At 45.2% G+C, this 21,513-nt stretch overlaps 1 protein-coding gene across 1 annotated transcript; it reads right to left on the bottom strand. All coding sequences in view use genetic code 11, as the record gives it.

Annotated features, from left to right (window-relative positions):
* Nucleotides 1-169: 169 nt before the first annotated feature.
* Nucleotides 170-21,388, bottom strand: EGR_05526 (Nuclear receptor subfamily 5 group A member; the record flags this gene model as incomplete). The annotated part of the gene is made up of 15 exons (XM_024494775.1): nt 170-702; nt 3,283-3,436; nt 4,136-4,387; nt 6,911-7,050; nt 7,644-7,750; nt 9,246-9,472; nt 11,239-11,945; nt 14,866-15,079; nt 15,165-15,263; nt 18,145-18,381; nt 18,669-19,112; nt 19,197-19,566; nt 20,117-20,393; nt 20,867-21,076; nt 21,268-21,388. 15 exons carry the CDS (start codon nt 21,386-21,388, stop codon nt 170-172), a joined length of 4,092 nt encoding a protein of 1,363 aa, XP_024350823.1.
* Between the last annotated feature and the right edge of the window lie 125 nt (nt 21,389-21,513).

The following is a 21,513-nucleotide window of genomic DNA, read 5'->3' as shown; positions in this document are numbered from 1 at the left end:
TATCAAACACACAACTGCCTAGAGCTACCAGGGTAGAAAATAATGGACTCATGCATCAGCACTCCATGGAAGTGTTAAGAATTCGACTCCCCACCCATTTGAGCTGAATGATGGCAAAACATCACTAAATATCTCAAGTTTATATAAAAAGCATTAAAAGTAATCACGTCTATTGTTCCGACTTTCCAACACATCTCCTAAGTTCCGCAACAGCTTTGTTGAAAAACTGCGACAGCGCTGTGACTCTGCTCGTCATCTCCTCGGTTCGTTGTACACGAGGCGGCAACCGGGCAAAGAATCGGTCCGGGTGCCAGTCCACCTGCAATTGTCTTAAATGGAACAAACTACACCCCACGAATCGCAGCAACTCCTCCATATCTCCCACTTTAATCGGCGGCCAAGGGATAGCCCAGCTCGTGTCACTTCGTAGAAATGCTTGCCACCGCTCCGAGTACTGCTCATATGAAAGGACGGAGACGCTTGGATTGGAGGGAGGAGATCCCAAGCCACGCTTTCTGAGTCCCTCCGCGTGTCGACGGCGAAATTTGTCAGCCCTCGTGGAGGCTGTAGCATACGCAGTGCTGGCAGAAGGTTGGTCGGATTCAGGCGGCAGTCTGTACATGTACCTTTGCTTTTTTCGTTCGTACTCCTTGCGAATGTCTTCAAAGAAGTCCCCTGACGATGTGCCAGCGTCGGAAAAACCTAAAGGAAGAATCCTAAACTGGATGCCTACTCTTTATAAGTAGGTAGACAATAAGTAGCAGGGTAGGCAAGACAGCAATGCTACATTGACGATCCTGGTATTGGACTATGAAATCGAACAGTAAGGCGTTGCGAAACAGGGAAGCATCAAATAAAACAGTTTTAGAATGTGCAGAACCCACCAGGACGGATATGAGCGTCGGGAGGGCTTCGCCATCGAGGTTATCAGCAACACATTTCAGAATGAGTCGCCATAACGTAAGAATCGAGCAAATGGCAGGCGAATGTACGGTACAGTTTAAAAAGTACGACGCATTTATGGTGCTAAGAGTACAGAAAATCCATTACACCGATTAATGGTTACCTGTTTGCCTCCCAGCTGAAAAAATATCTAACAACGGCGATACATCATTGAGTATGAACCGGTTTTGGAGAAAGACGGCAGTTCAAAGCAATGCACTAAGCAGTCAATCACAAAGCAGAGTTTTTGGTAGTCAAGATCTACTAAATTGGGATATCCTTTGTATTACAGCAATGCAAAGTCGTGGAATAAAGTTAAACTAATTTATTCGACACACGTTAGTAGTTAATTGTCAGCAGGGAATGACGTAGGAGATTATCCCCATCAGTGTGGAAAAACAAGTTATTCATTCTTGATTGAAGGAAATAAGGCCACTTACAGAGCTGCCATATAAAATTTGCCGGAAATAATAGCACAAAGGAAGTGGACAACACTAGGAATTAACAGCTACGTCTAACAATAGTCGTGTAGTCACATTATCGCATTTGCAGGACTAAATTGGTACAATAGTCGACACACAAAGGGGTACACAAATTGATACACCGATCCCACAAGACTACATTATGGCATGATTTAGCGCACCCAACCGGAGATAAAAAGGACATTTCAAGCCAGCCAGTTGAAATACATTTAACAATGTTCTTCACCAGGACATCCGAAAAAAAAGCGATTGCCTTAACCCGCTACTGACAATAACACATGGACCACCGAACTGACCAATCCAACTTCCACAGGTTAAAACCTATTAGCTGCAACGCCCCACATCTATTCAGCTGCCTTAGACTAAACCAATCCGTTTGTAACACAATTTGACACAACCAATTGTCACGAATTTGTGACACCAAGCTGAGGGTAGGAAAATTGGAGCGTTATCTATACGTGAGGTGGGTGAAGTAGACTCAAGTACAGGAGATTAGAAGGTGATTGAAAGAATCGACCCATGGCCGATGCGCTATGCCTCCAAATGCGTAGTCGGGATAGAGGGTGGGTTAGGTCAAGTGCGTGCGTGTGTGTGCACACCCACGGTGGTATCCTATTGGCGTAGACTTCACCCTCAGCATGTGACACTGAGGTCAGTAGTTGTGAAATGCCGCAATCAATCTTGAAGGGTGTCTTGATGTCGCTGTTAGATTCAGCATTAGTAAACCTTCTTTAAAAGGTAGTGGAGATCGGGGCTTGGACGCACAGAAAGGCATTAAACTGAGATAGGTTAAACCCCAGCTACAGCGGACATAAATTAAGGAGAGCGCCCCGCGCGCACACGCCATCTAAAGCGGAAGCCCATAACGAGAGCAGTGCGTGTGTATAAAACAAATATTTGTAGATCATGCGACTCAGGAAACGTTTCACGAGGAGAACTCCGACTCCGCTTTGCCAGTAGCAGTAGTAGTTTCGTCGCGTCACGACTGTATGGTCACCTTTTTTGAGATAAAGTGAAGCCAAATTAGAATGACAAAATGAAATACACGCGGATAATCACAAAAACCCCAATCCTGAGGGAAAATTGGTCCCAAAAAACAGTAGCGCGAATGATGCAATATAGTGTGGGAATAGGAGACAGGTTTTATGGGGCCATTGTGAAACCGTCAGAATAGCCAGTAACGAATGTCAGTCTTAACATCAATCAACTTTCATCAGTAAAAAAAGGGTACACAAATTTTTCGGGAAGGCAAAGATAGTTACAAAGACAATCTTTTCATATTCGGTCAAAATTCAGCAATAATTTCACTCAAATCAAATCATTTTCTGAAGAATGAGGCTTCAAACAGTGTTATTTACTAATGGCTTCTTACTCAAAATGAAAAAAAAGATATTCAAGATCGCTAGGCTATCTGGTTACTGAAACCGGTTCGCTTTGGGTGGGATTCGCTTTAAGAAAACACCCCCTCACTCAATAATCCGACAAAAAAAATCACTTCTAGGGTCAAAAGGAAGCATTACAATAAAGTCCAACGATGTTTGTCTTCAATATCCTGACCGAAATAGTTAAAAATTGCCCTTCTTTCGATAAGACACTATTAAAAATGCTTTTTCTTGTAAAAAAGTTTAGCATCCTTGTGCTAAAGACTATTCTATTGCGCACACTTCGTCGATTACGCAAACAAAGTTGTTGAAACGCAAAAGAAGGGCATATGCACACCAACTAGTGAAAAGTCAATCGCTCCGATACCTCTCATGATTTCGGCAAATCATGCGAAGATGAAAGTAGGGTTAGCCCTTGACAACTAGGAGAGAGGTACTTTGGTTGGGAATGGAAAGTAAAAAGAATCAAAGGTCACCTTGGAAATATTCCTCGTGACGAGGAAAATCGGCATTCAACTCATCAAGCAATCGCTCCTGCCACGCATCCTCCGAGATGGCATCGCTACACCTCCTCTTTAAAGGCCTGACTTCTCCACACAAATCCTCTCGCAGGCTGCATTGCATCAGGACCTGCAAATAAGGGAGGTACCAAAGTAAAACCGCAACTTTTAGTTATGCAGGTGCACAGTCAGTCAGCAGTCATATCACTGACGTGACTGTCGTTTTGAAGTGTGCTGCGCTGTCAGTCAGCACAGCACACGTCACGGATTAGGAGGTTGGCAACAGTCAGTAACAGGGTGTGCGTACACTCAAAAGAGTGTGGAGGTGAACTAAAGTGAAGACGCATAACTCAAACTTGCGAATATCCACTAGTATTGAAGAATTCAAGCACAGTACGATACGGTAATGGAAAGCTCAGGAGTAAGGCCAAGGGCGCTTTCCATGTACTGAATAAAGTATTCATTCTGATAATGGATATCAGGATTTGCTGATTCGGGGTATTACATACGACTCCCTAAAAGGGTATCTACAAGGTCCGAGTCTCAGCAATACTGGCAAAGTGGAGCAGCCTATCCTAGGATGGTGCAGTCGTGTTGTTAAGTTTTGCTATCTCATAGCATTTCAGGCCTAAATTAAGCTCATAGATGTAAAAGGGGATTGGCAAAGAACTCATGCCATCTTCATGCTTTACAATGTATGTGCTAAAAAATCCCTGATTTATCGGGACATCCCTCGCGGTAGGCAGTACCAAGGACATCATGTCAATCAGGTCTTTTCTTCTCCTAACAGGTTAAAGAAACACTAGGCCAGGCGAGGCTAGGCCAGCACAAATCGACTGAAAGACTTTGCGCTTGGAGAGCGGAGCGAGCGATGTAGACGTGCGCAGGTGCGTGCGTGCTTGAGAGAAGAGGGGCGAGAAGAGAAGAGAGCGTAGCGCAGGCAGGCGGGCAGGCAAAGGGGAGAAAGATTAAAGACTGAGGGTTTTACGATGCCGCAACGCACCCCCACCACCACCGCCACCACCACGAACATCGTCACCACCCGTGCCTCAAAAGCAGCGCAGTAGCCAAACCGGCGAAGCTAGAGGAGGTGGAGGAGGGAACGACGACGTTGCAAATGCGAGTGCCATTGCTACAGCTGTCAACGCGAATGTATGTATGCATGCATGCAAGCGTACAGCTCCTCAATCTTTCCATCCTTTCTATCACATCATCAAACGTGAAAAATACTAACTTTGTACAAGACTTAAGCAATCGGCATTACCAAAAGTGACGAGTATATCAAGTGTTATCTAAAGAAATGCAAAACTGACAATCGATGCCTAACCTTGGGAACCCTTTCCCTTCACAACAGCTAACAGAGATTTCAAACCTGAATGGGAAACATCTTTTGTGAGGAATGGGGTTACCTTTGTATTTAGAAATGTGAAACACCGAAATTAAAATATATGGAGCACAATTGGATGAGGCTGAGAAATGCACTAACTTCGAAGAACAAGAAGATGATTCACTGTGATGAAACAACATTCAGTTATGGAATTTCGTGTGCTAGGCGAGACCTAAAATTGCCTTTGAATTTGATCTCCACAGAGGGTTGTAAATCCGTTGCTTTGCGAATCAGCAATTATCACTACGAAATTTATGCAGAATTATGCAATCGGCATTACCAGTGATGACGGTTTTATAGAAGTTAAGTCGAACTCCAGGCTACACAAATAGGCAAGGAACATCAAATGAATGCCAGACATGCGTCCTCAGAAGTGAAGCCATTGATGGAGATTTATGGAGGGAACCGTTTTCGGTCAAACGTGTTTTTAATCAAACTCGGTTTTGCGGAGGTATTAAGTATATGGGTAAAATTGTCAACCACACAGATCGAGATTCAATGCTGTGATATTAGGAAACAAAGAATTCCGTCGTGGAATGCGGGGAGACGTTTGGGCTTCTTCATCCAATGGGGTCATGAATGACGTCAAACAGACACAAAAAGATGGAGATTTAACATATTCTTTAAAGCTTTTTTGTCTCAAAATTCCATTGATAAAAATGCTGAGATTCACAAATAAGGTATCACCAGTAGATGAATGACCTAGGAACTTAGGGAATAAAGTGGCATACAGCATTTATGGATATGAATGTTTTCTGTGAAATCGTAATTGTATAAGCTGTTCATACATTCCGTTACTACAACACAAAAAAGCGATTTGTTTTGCGATGACAACAGGGTCAACATTTACAGTACTAACGGAATAAATAGTCAACCTTTGCCCTTTTTGAGGAGGGATTAAACCCAGAAGCAAAAGGGTAGTGGATGCACCCTCCGATCACTGCCAGTCCTACTGAGACCCGAGTGTGACCTACATTTTAAAGACAACAAAATAAATGGGAAAAAGAGTTTCTCATGACAGATGTGGCATTCAAACCCAGTGATGGCAACAAGTCGGATTCGTTACACTTTTTGTGGTGGAACGAAAACGCATGAATGATCCATTCAATCCACCCCTCTGGGTCACTTTGACAAGGTAGATCATTGCTAAATTTATGGAGGCCAGGGCAACTTACGTTGTTGAATAAATAATAACGATTTGATGAAGTTATGTTCAGGGAATTGTAGCCTCAAAGTGCAGTAAATAATTGAAGAGCCAGTCTTTCCTGAGCAAAACTAAACCAAAATTTCGGTTCTGAGTTTCATGTGTGAAATATGGACTTCCCACATTGTGTTACCCTTTAAACTGAAATCCATCGTCAAATTGGGTCTCCACCAACTTCATAAGGAGTTGCGGTCACTGGTTTAATAAAGACGGCCGTCAGAGGGCACTGTCATCCTAAAATTTGGCCGATAACTGCAAAAAGATGTCCATTCTCTCCCTTGATAAGGTGGATGCTCGCATGCAAAGCAAATGTTTTACGAGGAGACCTACTACTGCAACTAAGCCTTGGGATCAAGGCCATAAAATTTTTTATATCTGCAATTACATCCAAGTAAAAGTACACTCCGGTAGAGTAACGGCATAGCTTAAAGTGTGAAGGAGACGTTTTACAACGGGAGTGGACTATTTAAACTGAATGTTCATAGATCAATTTTCTCGTGAAACCAATTAAGTTTAAAATGCCTAAATGCCAAATAGGTCTTCGTGCCAGTGGTATCACGGTACTCCTCTCTCAGCTACATTGCCTTACTGTGCTTTCAAGGGTAACGCGGACGCTACAATGGAGCACAAATTCTCAATGAAGTGTCCGGTTGAGGAGAATTAAAATTACGATTTTTATAATTTTAAAAAGGAGACACGCGGAAGACCTTAGCGGAGACTGGAGTGGATAATTATGGGGTTGAAGGTGGCTGTTGTGAAAGCAGAAGCAGTTAAAGCCATTCGTTAGATGAGACAGTGTTGATAGTTACCTAGTGGAAGTTCAACATGGCTTTTGTCTCCAAAAGTGGGCATATAGATTATTTGAAACCCGACCTCTCGTTCTCAATTTCCGAATACCCGGATAGGATATCACAAAATCACATTTCACACACCACCTAATTAGTTCGGCAACGGCCAAAAGCCATAAATGGGGAATGGGATGGGGGAAAGGGAGGGAGCCTTAAATCACTTACCGCATCGCCTTTGATGCGCTCTTCTGAAGGGGCCGAAAGCCAAAGCTGCTCCAGCAGAGTGGAGGGGGATGTACCCTTGTTATTCCGCACGTACAGTAGCTCCAAATTCGACTCCACCAGGCAGGCGAGAAGCTTACAACCTAGTAGGAATTCCAGCATAAGTAGTATTATTAAGGGATGCCCCACCAGCGAGGTATATTCGCGGCGCTCCAGCCCCACATCGAGACTGTGTTCTTGAGTTAAGTCAATAAAATAGACGTAGAATGCTCTTGTTCGGACAAAAATAGCGTTATTCAGTCAGCTTTTGGGCGAAAAGTTAATTGGTAAACAAGCTAATGGCCATTAATGCCATATAGTAGAACTGTGGCGGTTGACTTCCATCCGAGGGCCTAGTGGTGAATAAGTTAAAACTGTAAGAAATCCAGTTTTGCGACAGTCTCCGCCCTTCATGCTCAACCTACTTCGATGTTTGAGTTATCAAGTTGCTATTACTTTCAAGCGTGAAAAGTACATTAAACCCTCGATATACGTACTTTAAACTTGGCCTCCTAGCTCGCGGATGCAAAGAGAACTTCAAGTTAGTACTTGTTGAACTACTAAAAAAAGAAATCTTCCAGTCCATTGGTTAGCCAGTCGCACCTTATCTTTGAGTAGCTGATCTGACTGCTAGAATTTTAGCCGATCCCTCCTTCCTCTTGGGTTAAGAGAAAAAAAGCCAATACTTCCAACGTACATTTAGAATAGCGACGATGTTTGATCCCGTAGTTGATGCAAGAATGGACCGGTGTGTTACCTTTCTTGTCGTAAACTTCGATGGGTAGACCCACGTCAACAAGGTACCTAAAAGAAAAGCACAGATGAAAAAGAAAACCCTCGAGAGTTGAATAACCGCCTACTGGAATTAAGAGGCTGGAGAAAAAAAAAGGGCAAAACAATTCAAAAGCCCTTTTTTAACAAATGTTATTTCAAGGAGCGTAATTTTGGTTCACCTTTTTCTTGTTGGTGCGCCGCGTTTTCACTGCTTTCCTCTAAAAGGCACAGCGTTCTGCGAACTAATGAGACTTAGAAATTTAAGTGTGTGTGCCGTCACCGTGGAGGACTGGCTGATAACGTAGGTGTTGCAGCGGTGTTAAGAACACACATACACCCACTTACCTACCTACCTACTTACACTCTAGGTACAATTTTTTTGTTCAAACTACAACACGCTAAGATATGAAGGCCACAAAATGCATTTTGTTGAGAAATTCTAGCATACAGTGCATGCTTAGGCTTGAATTAATGTGGATGTGTGTGTATGGTCATTTGAGGTTATTATAAAAAGAAAACAAGGAAGGATGAATAGCAAACAGACACAGCTACTACTCTACGGTTGTATCCGATGTATTAAGTATAACTAATTTAGACCAGCGGTCTTAGGTGGACCTCATTCATACTCGACAGTTGATTAAAATATTCTCCCAATATGATACGTATGCGTAAACGAATCAACTAGTGATCCAGCCCTTTCCCATCGGTAGGCACTTTTTGGGTTATACTGTGGATAGTGGTAAGCGAATCCAATCCAAAAAGACGAAAACCCGATTTCCCTGACCGAGGGCCACGTCAAAAAAAGAAGGAATCTGGCGTAGATGGCTCAGAAAGGGTGAGTTATCAAATCCGAGTCAGCTTTCGGACAGTAGAGGAGTGAGATAGGTTTCAAAATAAAGACCCAACCCAAAGAAAGAGCGTTGATGGAAGATCATGCACCTCTCTACATTGCTTGAAGCCGAAACGAAAGAAAGAATGCCAAACACAGCCCCACGTATGCATTGTCAAGCTGACCCTCTGCGATACAAACCTTCGTCTAAAAACAAGCCTGCAGTAGAACGTCACCCAGCCTCAAGAGACACAAAGTGAATGAAGCACTAGAATACAGCCTGTAAAGAGGTAGCAAATGAGCCCATCAAAATCTGCGAAACGTATCACTATAGTGTAAATTTAAAGCCTCCTCGCAGGAATGAGAAAGTCATCTTGTGATCTTCCCGATCTTGTTTCGCAGTTACTGCCATGATGTCCTATTCGGGAGAAAACACTGATGACATTCAAAAGAGGAATGGATTTATACTAGACTTGGATATTTGACTATAAGGACCTTTCTAGACTCGCAATTCAGCCTCCACGCTGTTACAAAATCACTAGTCTCTCAGCTCCATCCCGAGTTTATAATAAACCTATTTCCAGACTTGTAACTTCTACGGGAATGAGTGATTTAGTTCCAGATTACTGAATATCAGGTAGATGGGGATGAAATCCCTATATATAAAAAAGGTAAATTATTCCCAGTTTAACCTACCTGACCATCTTTACTCGGCCATGCTGGCAAGCGACGTGAAGAAGACGTCGTCCACGGGGATCGACAGTGGAAGCGAGAAGGTAGAGGGCGGCGCTCGTTGAAACAGGTGAGGAGGAAGCCGAATTTTCGTCCGCAGCGAGGCACTGGGCCACGAGGCTTCGCAGACGGTCCACTCGTCCCTTTTGAGCCAGTCGAAACAACACCGCTGAGGGGTCCCGAGACTCGGTCTAAAACGCATCTTAAAATGGTTAGTTGCAGATCTGCATAATCCTCATTTACACTATTCCCCGGGGAGAATAAAATCTCCTCAATAATAGTTAACTCGATGATCCGATATGGCGATGGTGACTAAACGTGGATGAGCGCGCAATTAAGCCATTTGAAAAATGAGAACTTACCGCGTCTAGGATAAATTGACTCGGCTACCTAATCAAGGTCAAACTAATGTCTGGATGCTACTAGTTTTTTTCTGTGTAGACAAGCCTCCATAAACGTAGGCAATAAAATGTGAGCAAGTTGTACCAAGAAGCTAAAACTGACAGTTACAGGTAATCCTGATCAAACGATTGAAGATTACAACTTTGGACTAAACTTCACAGTGAAGTATTGGAGAAGTGGGTAAGGAGCGGTTGTGGAAAAACCAATACCACTTCCAATCGACATCCTGACAGAAAATACATAGCAATCAAAATTGATGGGTGGTGCCAACTTTTGAGATTCCTGAATTTCAGAAACATAGGCGTACACCACGGCTACGTTCACATCTTGAATTAAACGGATGAAGATGTGTACTTGGCACCATCTAACAGGTGTTCGGTACCACATTTTAATGAAACTCGGTGAAGGTCTCCACATGGCAAGAATTGATAAACTTTCTGCCGCTACAACAATACGACTTGGAACTAAAACACATCATCCACCTTCGAAGGCTAATTTGCCGAATGAACCACAGTCAAGCAAATGGGAGAGACAAAAGAAAACTACCACAGGGGATAAAGATGACCTATTTGATTAAATAGACGATCTTCCGCTCCAATCTGCAAACAAGCAATCATGAACTGAATGAATGATGAGCGATCATATCAATGAGAGGAAGGAGGTTGAGGATGGAATTCCACGCCCTAAATAAATCCCTTTGTCGCACTAAAAGCCCACCGAAAGAGAACCATCACAGACAACACTATAAATTTAGGCGACGCCCAGCACCGTGCATAGCTCGCGCCATTCCATATCCACTCGTAATATCAGACACAAAGGTGGTTAACGAGGTACGCCTATCTGCGGCAAACTCTTGCCTGTAGCTAGAAAAACAGATGATTCGCATACTTGACGTCCCGACTTTTTTCATAGGAACCGACACGTTAGACATGCGTAACACATTCAACTAGAGGAGAGTGCAACAGACTAGATTGCGGTGGTCGATTCCGCCTTGGGGCATCGATGACGAACGTACCAAAATGGACTGCGAACCGCTTGAATGAGGGACTAAGCCTCTCCGCGCTATTGAAAAGGGCCAACGTAAAAAGAAATGACAGCACCAGCACAAGAGAAAAACAAGGAGTGGGCAATTTACATATTCTTCTTTTTCTTTGTAAAAATGTAGTATATTAGGTTTATTTCCATCGTCATCATCAACATCAACCCTACCAACAATATTATATCGTATCGTTATCAGGAGAGCGAGGGAAGGGAAACGGCCGTTTTTTTTTCTAAAATAGTTGACAGGATCGAGAGAATAGAGAGCGAAAGAGTTGAACGTGTGAGCGGGAGACGAGTGATAGTGTGGTCGGGAAGACAGCATGTATTCATAGAGCTGGGTGTGCGATTCGTATAGATTGAGGAACTAGAAAATAAATGCCCCACACGAAGGTACGCAAAGACGAGGGTGACGAGATTCCTGAGACGGTAAAGACTGGCACGGAGAAGGAAAAGGGTGATAGAGGTGGCAGGCAAGAGAGGGCGGTCACTTCGCACATCCGCACCTCTAAATGACCGATGCGGAGGAGGTGTGCGGTTGGTGTTGTTGCTGCGGTGGCTGGGGCGGGGGAGGAGCAGGGGGCATAAAAAAGCTTTGGTCTTGCGGCTGTGGCTGTGGTTGGGACGACTGGTAGTCAGACGACGTGACGGAGTGGGGTGTCGGAGGGAAGTATTGTGCAGGCGTAGCAGCAGTAACAGGGGCAGGATAGGATGCGGAAGGAAGGTCTTCCCTACCCCCGCTTCCGGGACGCCAGGGGGGCGGCGGTGGAGGAAGAGGAGTGTAACCGTTGGGATCCCGCTTCAAATGCGGTGGTGGAAAGCTCGCAGCAAAACCATAGGCTGACGACGCAGAGGGGGTGAGAGGCGCGGGTTGCGGTTGAGGTGGTGCGATTGGAGTTCGCCCACCGCTGCCACGTTTCGTTAGGAGCATCTCAGTAAGGAGGCTCTCATTAGGGATGCAACTGGCATAGTAGCGCGCCACGAGAAAACTCTCCAGTTGAAAGGCCACGTGTTTTACCTCAGTGAGGTGCGACAGAAGCCGACCCAGCCGTTCCGAGGCCGCGATTGTAGCCAAAGTGGAGGCGGCATGGGTGGGGAAGGTAGGAAAGGTGGGAGGTGGAAGAGGTCTCTGCTTGATAGCACGTCGGGCTGCTCGCAGAAGAAAGTGGCACAGATCTGCTTGCACCTCCCTCACGTATTCCAGACTTGAGGTCAGATTGACGTCTACAATCGATCCGTAAAGCACCCTGATTTAACACAACTGCACACATAGTTCAGTCATTTAAGATGTCAGTTACCTAAGTGAAACAACAATAGGACGGAATTTGAGTGTGAAAAAGATAAGGGAGGATTTAGAAAAGTGTAAGAAGAGCGGGCGCGTGCGAATGCGTACGCAGACGACCCGAGAGCGACACCACCCGCATGACGGAGAAGACGGTACAAGGGCACACACACGCAATGTGACCTCACCAGGTCATTCACACCACGGCCGGAGGCGCAGATTTCTACGACTGACGAAAAATTCCCTCTCTCAGCTCCCAATCTCACTCGCCACGACTTGCTATCACTTACACCTTTTTCACGAGCACTTTATGGAACAATTAATATCCTAGGGCAGGAAATTCCTGATAGCACGCCGATGTTAATTTCAATGCCATGTGGGTGGAATTGATGGTTTTTTTCGCTTCCTCTTTCCCCACGCTTAAGTGTAAAGGCTTACCAAATCACATACATACACACTTGCCAAAGGCAGTAACAGGTAGTAACAAGGACGGTTGAACTTTAAATTGGCGTGCGAACCCTCCCACTGCCCTTGAAATAGGTCTCCTGGTTGTTTATTGGGTTCATGTACCAAGTCGACCTAAATGCAGAGGTGGTCGCTTGACTGAGATGCACCAAGTAGTGGTGAAAGCTGACCCTACTCCTCCTAATGGCTGCCCTGAATGCTGGGCTCATTCGCCTACATCTACTCGCCCACGCACCAACGTCAGCATCACGACTGTGCACCATCACTTACTGACGCAGGCGCACAGGTTTATATCTAGCGTGCTGAGCACATAAAAAGTTGATTTGGAGACTTTTTATGGGCTCTAAGCTACAGAGTGGTGCGCATTAGACCCGACTTGCTATTTTCAACAAACGCTCAGACTGGGTGATTAACCGAGTAAACAACGTGGGACCTGATAGTATACCTGCACTCTAAGCTCAGTAAAAAAATCGAGGGGAGGCTTTAAAGGGCAACAAATTATCGCGCCAGTTGCTTCAGAAACGAAAAAAGCTCAATAAAACAGTGGAATTAGGAAAGGATAACTTTGCGATCCAAATTTGAGTAGAGAATCACAGCCACATCCATAATTTGCATCAACCCAGCTCGCACAGGTTAAAACCCACTAGTATAGGTAAAAAGCAGAGACCTATGTCACCACGCCCTACACAAAACGACATAAGAGGGGAGCTGTTCGCGCGGGCGGACGATGTGGACAGTTGTATATCCGCAAGCATGCACAGGTGCAAACACCTTATTGAAATCACGCGGTGTGTAGGTAGATGAGCATTGATGTGATAGGACAAATGGGAGTTGAGCCACACTTCAACTCGACTGGTATTACCTCTTGTAAAGAATCCACAAAACACATCGCTGTCTAGACCGCTAATGAAAGTACCCTGGAGGAGGGCCACCACCCTATGCTAGGAGGATGACTCAGGGAAGTGCATCGTTTTGTCCTTGTCCTAAGTGCCAGCCCTCCTCATTTAAAATCGCCATAATTACAGCACTCCAGTAACTAAATACCACTATCGTTAAGCCAGATAACAGTTCGAACAAACGGGATGCTCCAGAGACAAACGCCATCTCCGTAAATGCTAAGACGCAAATAATAACGCAACTTTTTATTTCCAGCGCCTTCATTGACTCAACACCACATGCTGTCACCTAATCACAAACGTGGGAGCAGTTAGCGAGTCCCGTGGTTCCACGCCTTCTAAAAGTAGCCATACCACTTCCCACGTGCTTGTGGTATTCTATTAATCACATAAAGTCAGCTTCATTTGCGACAGCATTACCATCGAGAGAAATGCCAGATGCTCACTGATTCACCACAAATCTGGATCCTAACATTTGCTTATCAAGGTACGGGAGGTCAAAAACAAAAGTTACCCAAACCTGATGTGGTGAAATCGATGTTGTGGTTAACTTTGAAGTAATAAGTGGAGTCTAATAACGCGAACGACCGGGCTAGTAGTAATAGCCTACCGGACGGAATGCACGCCTCTGCGCCGTTATGGCAATTTACTACACTTAACCGTGACGTCAAAAATCTCCCATCTCAAGAAAACAAACTGACTGCGAACGTCAGGATAGGAGAGCGTCCCTAAAACAACATGTAGAACTATAACTTGTTTATGTGGTATCTTTTACCGTCCTTATTTGCTCAGCTGAAGAAGTGGTGATTCCTTGTTCCAGAGGACGTCCCTTAATCGTAAGGCGCGGAATGTGATGGTATGCTTTCCAAAATCAACGGAACGGTCCTGGCATTCACACGTAGACGCTTCGCGGTAGTGTTAAGCGCAAAAAGGCGGTTACATGCTACCAATAGCCCGGCACGCACATGCATCAACTGACATGAATGGAGAGGCGCAGTCAGTCTGCGCACATACAACCAGGAGTGGAAGGTGAAGGAAGGAGGGAAGGAACAAACACAAGTGAGCAGAGCTGTAGAGTAATCTCCCTTGTGTCGCATTACTGATGCTGGTGTTTCTATTTTTGTGACTCCTATTGTGTATTTAAACCCTGGCACACAGAGTGAATACGGGTGAAAGTTGGTCAAGCTCACTGTCTTGCTTGTCCTGCTTTCACAAAGAAAGAGAGTTTCCCAAACCGAGCACAATGAAGGCAATCTTAACGAGTTCGGAAACAGCCTCACATCTATGTGATGCCCTGATTTTCTCACCCGAGCCCGCAAGTCACGCATACTTTGTACAAATAGTTGAGATGAAAAGAATTAGACCGTAAAAGTAAAACTTAACAATTGGTGTTAAATTGGAAACAGAAACGTCTGAGCTGTGGTGGACGATTTCATCGAGACCCCGGCAACGAACATGTCAGATCATTTTTATGGATTTTTAACTAGGAAAAGTGACTAACCATGCTTATAGGGATTGAAGATAACTAAAAACTTGAGGCAGGTGAACTCGTGACTGGAGAGACTGAGAGCATTGAAGCGGGCAATTAGGTCGCGAATCCGCTGATTTTCGTCATCGGGAGGGAGAAGGTATTCCATTAACTCCTTTACCAGATAATGGAGGTCCCGATTCGACGGCTCTCGTGGACTGCCTGCGCCCGCCTTCATCATGTCGGACTGGTGCAAACAAAGGCACATAATTGAATGTAACAGAAGTTGGAAATAAACCTCGCTTATGAGAGAAGATAAACAGAAAATTTACCCGATCTTCCGTTCGAAGGTTGAGAATTACGCACTGCAAGAACTCGATCACAATGACCTCACTCCAACTACTATACAGAAGCTGCATTTTGTCCTCAACCTAAAAAGAAAGATAAAACTTCAACTCGGACGAGAGGACGCTGAGAAATTGAGTGTCCTAGTTTCACAATTGCAAGGCCCAAAACGCGAATACCGATATTTTTAGATGGATGTCTAAATGTCGTTCACAGCTTAAGTTTATTTTCGTGATAGTATCCACGCACATCTCACAATAGATGAAAACCGACTTTGCTAATCTGGAGGCATTGCGAAAAGGTAGTTTTTTAAATGCAGTTTTCTGAAAACAAACAGTAACACCAAAGATTCACGAAGCCTCTTGTTTCATCCATAGCAGTGAAATAACAAGAACAAAGGATACGGTGAAGGAAAAGCAAAACACAGTGAAAATGGGTGATTAGAATTGCAAATGCGAACAATTGGTTGAAATATGGATCACAGCAACTGCATGTATGCATGCATGGCGAAGAGAATTTCCTTAAGTTAGTAATTTCAATGCGCATTGTTGCCGAAACATTCAGCAAATGTCATTTCTTCGTGCAAATCGGCAAAGGTGACGGCGGACATAGGTGAACCCGCCCAACTATGCGTAGGCATTTATTTATGTAGGCGCATACGATGTTTGTCCATGGCAAGATAACATGAGTGGGGGAACCAGGTATAGCCACATTCCAACCGGATAAACGGATATTGAAAAGAGCAAAACCACAGTCTCAGATGCAGGAAAGAGGGACATAATATCATCGAAATGTAACAATCTGACACGTCTGGATGTTCATTAAAATATGCGAAGTTTGTTCTGACATTTCAGTGCCGCGCCTAAGTTCCTCACCGGTTTTTCTTGAAGGCTTCTGAATCTCATAACTGTAGCTTGAGTGGATAGAATTTCAATATTTGACGTCTGAACCACACAACAGTAACTCGATATCAGAAGACGATGGCACCAAAAAGTGGGAGCCCAATGCATCTAAAGAGTTGACTAAAATTGGCATTTAAGCCAATGCTTTACATTTGTCTCGTCAACTTAATTTGTTGGCAAGTAAATGCCACCCAAATGAGGGTACATGAAAAGCGTAAACGCGATTCATTAGATGAAACCGGTCATACAGCGTCTTCTACCAGCCAGCATCTAACCGAACGGTGGTAACATAACGCTTCCAGACGTTAGGTGGAGCAAATGGAAGGCGAGCATCCCATCCCAGCTAGCAATTCACGCCTGAGCCACACGACAAAGCAAAGTCAACTTCGTCTCTACTTCCCACCACCCATCACTTTTCGAACAGACGTCGATAGCATCAAAATATGGAAATGCTCCACGACATTTAAATTCCCATTGGAATAGCACAGTTTGGCTAGTGGTGCACGCCTGAAGTTCATCTTTCAATAAAAAGACACGAACAGGGTCAGGCGACGGCCGAAAGAGGGGGAATTACGTGGCCTAGTGGTCCGCCGCACATTAATAACCACCCGAGCTGTAGCGCTGTGCAGCACCACCGGTGGCGGCAGCGCTGGCAGTGCTTGCAGCAGAATGCTCTGACGTCAACTCTAAAAGGAAGCTCAGGTGTGTACACACATACAAGCTAACATGCGTGCGCGTTTGTGAGCGAGCGAGGATAGTCATAAAATAGAGGTAGGATGAATACAGAAGATGAAGAAGAGAAAGACGAAATGGACTCAAGCAGATGCCTGGTCGGATTCTTCAGCAGGGCTATGAAACCCATCGCTATCCACAAGCATGTCCACGCATAAAGGCTTGGATACAAAGTATCCTTTTCAATAGCTTTGGGTAGGGCACAGTGTCACCTGATTAGATAGCTTCATAGCTTCAAACAGCAAAAGTGAAAGAAGGGGCGGTTTCACTGGTTTTCGAATAGTTAAGCAGCGTTTTCAGGCAAGCATAGTGCTGAAATCACTCTCAGGGGACTCAATTTAAGGTTCAAAGGAAATATGAATCGAGAAATAGAAACATAGCCGAATGGGACATCATTCTCCAAATCACTTTATACTAAAAAAGAAAATCAACCCAGGGAAAAAATATGAAAAGTAGTGATTTAGGTAGCTTTACAATAAATGAACGGGCAACAAGAGTTTCGAATTTAGTCTCACGTAGGGATAGAAAATGTCATTACTGCAGAACTCAAATAGAAGAAAGCGTAATGTAGCTGCGCTGTGAAAAGGGTCGAATGATTTCATCTTCCTCCCCTTGCCATTATCAGGATGTAGAAAAAAATGGACAATAAAAACGCCCAGCGTTATGCCCTCCATTTCAGCACTTTAAGGCCACACCCTGGGCCCATAGGTGTGACGAATGACAATTTCGAAGGGCAAGCACACAACACGTACACAAGCATAGATGTGGAGAGGCGGCCAATTTTGGCCTAGCCCATTCTACCCAAGTCACAAAATTGGCAACAATACAGTCTTCCAACAAATCCGTCAAACAATGCGAAGCATCTGCATCGAAACAGATAGGCAGAGGATGCGAAAACGTCTGACAGTAGAAATTTGCGACTTAAAGAGAGGATCCATAGGGTGGGTGACTGAATTGGAACGTACGGCCAGGCACAAGCGCATCCACACACGATAACTCATGGGCGGAGCGCGGGCGCGCTAAGGTATGCGGTTTATGGTTATGGGCACAATCATAGGGCAGCAAGATGTAGGGGTGGAGGGGAGAATTAGTGGCGCTTGCGCGCACACACAACCGTGGGATGTATTTTTGCCGCCAGAAAGTGCACCCAAGTGGCCAGTACACGAAATGCCTCATGTTCGATTTATGTTCCCCATTTGCATTTCCCGTTTTGTACGTATAACCCACACGCGCGTATGGGTAGAGTCCATCAATTTGAAAGCACCTTGATAATCCCAACTTAGTCAAAAAAAGCGCGAGGTATATGAGCGCAATCATTGCAAATCATACTCACTCGAATTACGCGAAAAATCTCTGTCCGGTTAACCCAATCGACCATGTGGAAGAGGCAGTCCTCGAGCATACTTGAGAGCTTGCAGAGAATGTTATCGAGGGGACTGTCGGGTGTTGCTGCGGCCAAACCGAGACCATCCGGCCCACCTCCATTGTCGGGTGACATGAAACCACCTTCCACGGGATTAAGGTCCATCTCGCCCTGTGTGTTTGCTCGAATCAGATATTCCTTCAATTTCTATTGAGAAAATAGCAGAATGACAAGGTTTGCGCTCTAATAGTGTTATTCGCTAATCCTTACGACGTGAGAACTTTGAAGGCTGATGAAGATTGAAACGGTCAAGGAAGGGCACCTCGACGTAGAAACTAGGCTTAAGTAGCGCGCCCGTACCAGTCAAGCAAATGCTGGACAAAACAGACTAAAATGGGATTGCGCAAGGAAACTACATACCATCTCAGCACCGCCTCACATCAAAACTAGGAATAAATGTGGAGAAAAACATGAGTTCCTTTTTGTAAACTCACAGGGTAAAATTGTTTGGCCAAGGCAATCAACTTCTCCGAATGGGCATTCGAAGCTGAGAAGAGTTGGGCAAAGTTGATCCCCTCAAATGGTACACTGCTGGTGGCGGCAGATGAAGCTGCGGTCTTGATACCATTGCTGAATCTCAGCTCACCAGCGCCCTCAGCCATGGAGGCCTCGTCGTCCGAGGAGAGTTCGCCCTCCAATTCGGCAATTTCTTCCAATGTCTCCTCTAAATTCTCAGGCTCAGCTGCCATACTGCTATCAACCGTGTAGAAGCCCCCCGCGTCGACCTGGTCGAATCGTCCACTACTCTTTAGCGGTTGTGGCTGCGAAGGTGTGGGTCGATAGTAGTCGGCGAGACGAAATGTCGGCGATTTGCGAGAAGACCACAGCACTCCTCCTGACTGACTTGTGCTCGAGGCTGAGGTATTTTGCGGGTAGTACTGGAAAATCCATATTTAGAATGTGGGATCTGTCATTCCAAAAGGCAGAGGTTAACCCTTCTATTAGTCGAAGTAAACACGTACTTGAAGCTCCTCTGCCGAGGGGATAGGCGTCTGGCCTCCACTGCCAGAACCGGAGGCGCCCAGGAGTGCAGTATTAGGCGGTGGTTCGCTGGTGGTTAAGGCGAGATAGGCACCGTTATCAAGCGGAGGCACGGTCTCCTTTTTTGGAGCTGGGCCCTCGTAGAGCCCAGGGATGGAGGCAGAAGAGGTGGAGGAGCAAGGTGTGTAGGGAGCATGATGACTGGAGCTGGGCGTCGCTGCTGCCGGCATGAACGGGCGCAGAGGTCCATTCGGAGGTGCTGCAGCGACGGCAATGGTGGTGGAAGAGGAAGAGGCAGATTTAGGTGTACTCCAATTTTCCGATTTCGGTACAGCCTGAGGATTGATAGAACTGGAAAAAAGAAAATAAACAACATTAATAGAAGGGGGGGGGGGTTTAAACTAAAGCAACTGAAGACAAGAGCCATGATTGGAAGAAGGAGTGAAAAAGCCAGCTATTTTTGTTAAAAACCGAAAAGACAACCGGGGATGGGAATAACCTACAGTCCGAGATCAAGAGGAAGCGACATTTTAGCGGGAGGAAGGAGACACTCAAGCCGCATTTTTTGAGGGCGGCAAGGCGGGTGCCAACAATAGAGGCATATCAAATATGCCACTCACGCATCCACCCATCCGCCCACCCACATTGCCTACATCAACTAGAGAGGGAGCGAGCGATAGAGGCAGCAGCTGCCAATTGGCTAAGCCGCGCAATCACCAATCGCCGGATGAAAAAAGCAGTTGGCGTACCCAAATAGTGCGTGCTTGAAATTTGATTGGCATTAGAAACCAACTCGTGCCCAAAACACACAACAAAGATATGCGCAGGGACCGTGGAACATCAAAAGAGAGCATAATGGTGCCATTGCCGCTCCCGGATGGAGAAAAAACATAGAACTCACTCAAGGCCACAGAGGTTTGAGGATGTGGGGGGGTTCCAGTAAGCCCTTTGGGAAGTCGGAGCATCTTGGTTGGGGCAGGGAGTGGTGGCGGTAGAGGTTGCAGGGTCAAGGGGAGAGGTCTGTTCGCTAGGATATTTCTCCACCACCTCCACTCTTTCCGCCTCCCCGTCAGCACCGACCTCGCTGCTACCCTCATGATCGGGTGAGGAGGGAGGGGGTGATGAAGTCGATTTGCTCCGCCGCAGTCTACCGCCGCGCATTCGGTCTTCGCGGACGGCTGGCGGTAGAGAAGTAAACTTTTATCAAAAGGAATGTCTGGACCACTGATTTTGCGCAAAATCCTAGATATGTAGTTTCCTGAATTACAATGATGCGTCAGAGAATTGAAAACGCAACTAGTCGAGGCCACCAAGGGTGATATTCCAAGGGGAGTAGCAAAGGGGATAAGATGGAGGCGTAGTTCACGCAAGCACGCATGTACGCAAATGACCATGAGGAAAATGGGCGAATCATAGCTTGCCGATAATTCAAACAACGACATCCACTTTACCAAAAATGGAACAAAAATATCCCTAGCGCCAAGCTTGGAAGTCACAAATGTTGTTTGTTTAAAAGCTGACAATCAGCACCAAAAATAAAGCCACAAAATTCATGTGCAGAGAACAATCTAAGTAAACGACCTTTTGGTCGCAAAACGCAAAGAAAGATTTTCTGAGCCAAAATTTTGACAGTCCTAGCAAAAAAGCATACCCTCTATTCGCATACCAGCTGAAAGACACTTTTTGAAACGGCAATAAGCGCAGCGCTTCCTATGGACACGGTCAATGATACAGACGCCGGCTTCTGTGCACTGGTAGGCCTTTTTGTTTTGAACAGTTCGCTTGAAAAATCCTTTGCACGATTCGCAGGTTTGCAGGCCGTAGTGGTAGCCAGATACTTTGTCGCCACAAACGGGGCAGGCTAAAATCCAAGATGCATCTGATTTCGCATTGTCAGGACTAGAATGCACTAGGAACAAGAAAACTAATAAACAAATAAACCAACATTCATAAAGCCAACGAATTTCCCTGGCAAAAAGTACATCCTCAAGAAGCATAAATTCATTTAAAGTAGATAGCGTCGACCAGGAGTCAAGAGGTAACGCAGCTTACAGGGAGAACTGTGGTCAGCACTTGAACAAGTAATTGACGAAACCAATCCCTTTCTTTCAGAAGAATTCCAATGTTCTTGATCTAAGTCAAAAGCTTCCGGGGAAAGGGGAGAGTGGGACATTACTCAAATCCCATCGAGGGAGAGCTATAAGTGACAAAAAATATTACCTAAAGAAGAAATACGCCTATCGTAATAGTTCCCGCATAAATAAATACAAAATTCACCTGAAATAAAGCAAAACAATG

The sequence above is a fragment of the Echinococcus granulosus genome (assembly GCF_000524195.1).
Source record: "Echinococcus granulosus chromosome Unknown EG_S00041, whole genome shotgun sequence".
Taxonomy (NCBI): domain Eukaryota; kingdom Metazoa; phylum Platyhelminthes; class Cestoda; order Cyclophyllidea; family Taeniidae; genus Echinococcus; species Echinococcus granulosus.
This window is presented reverse-complemented; position numbering and strand designations above follow the sequence as displayed.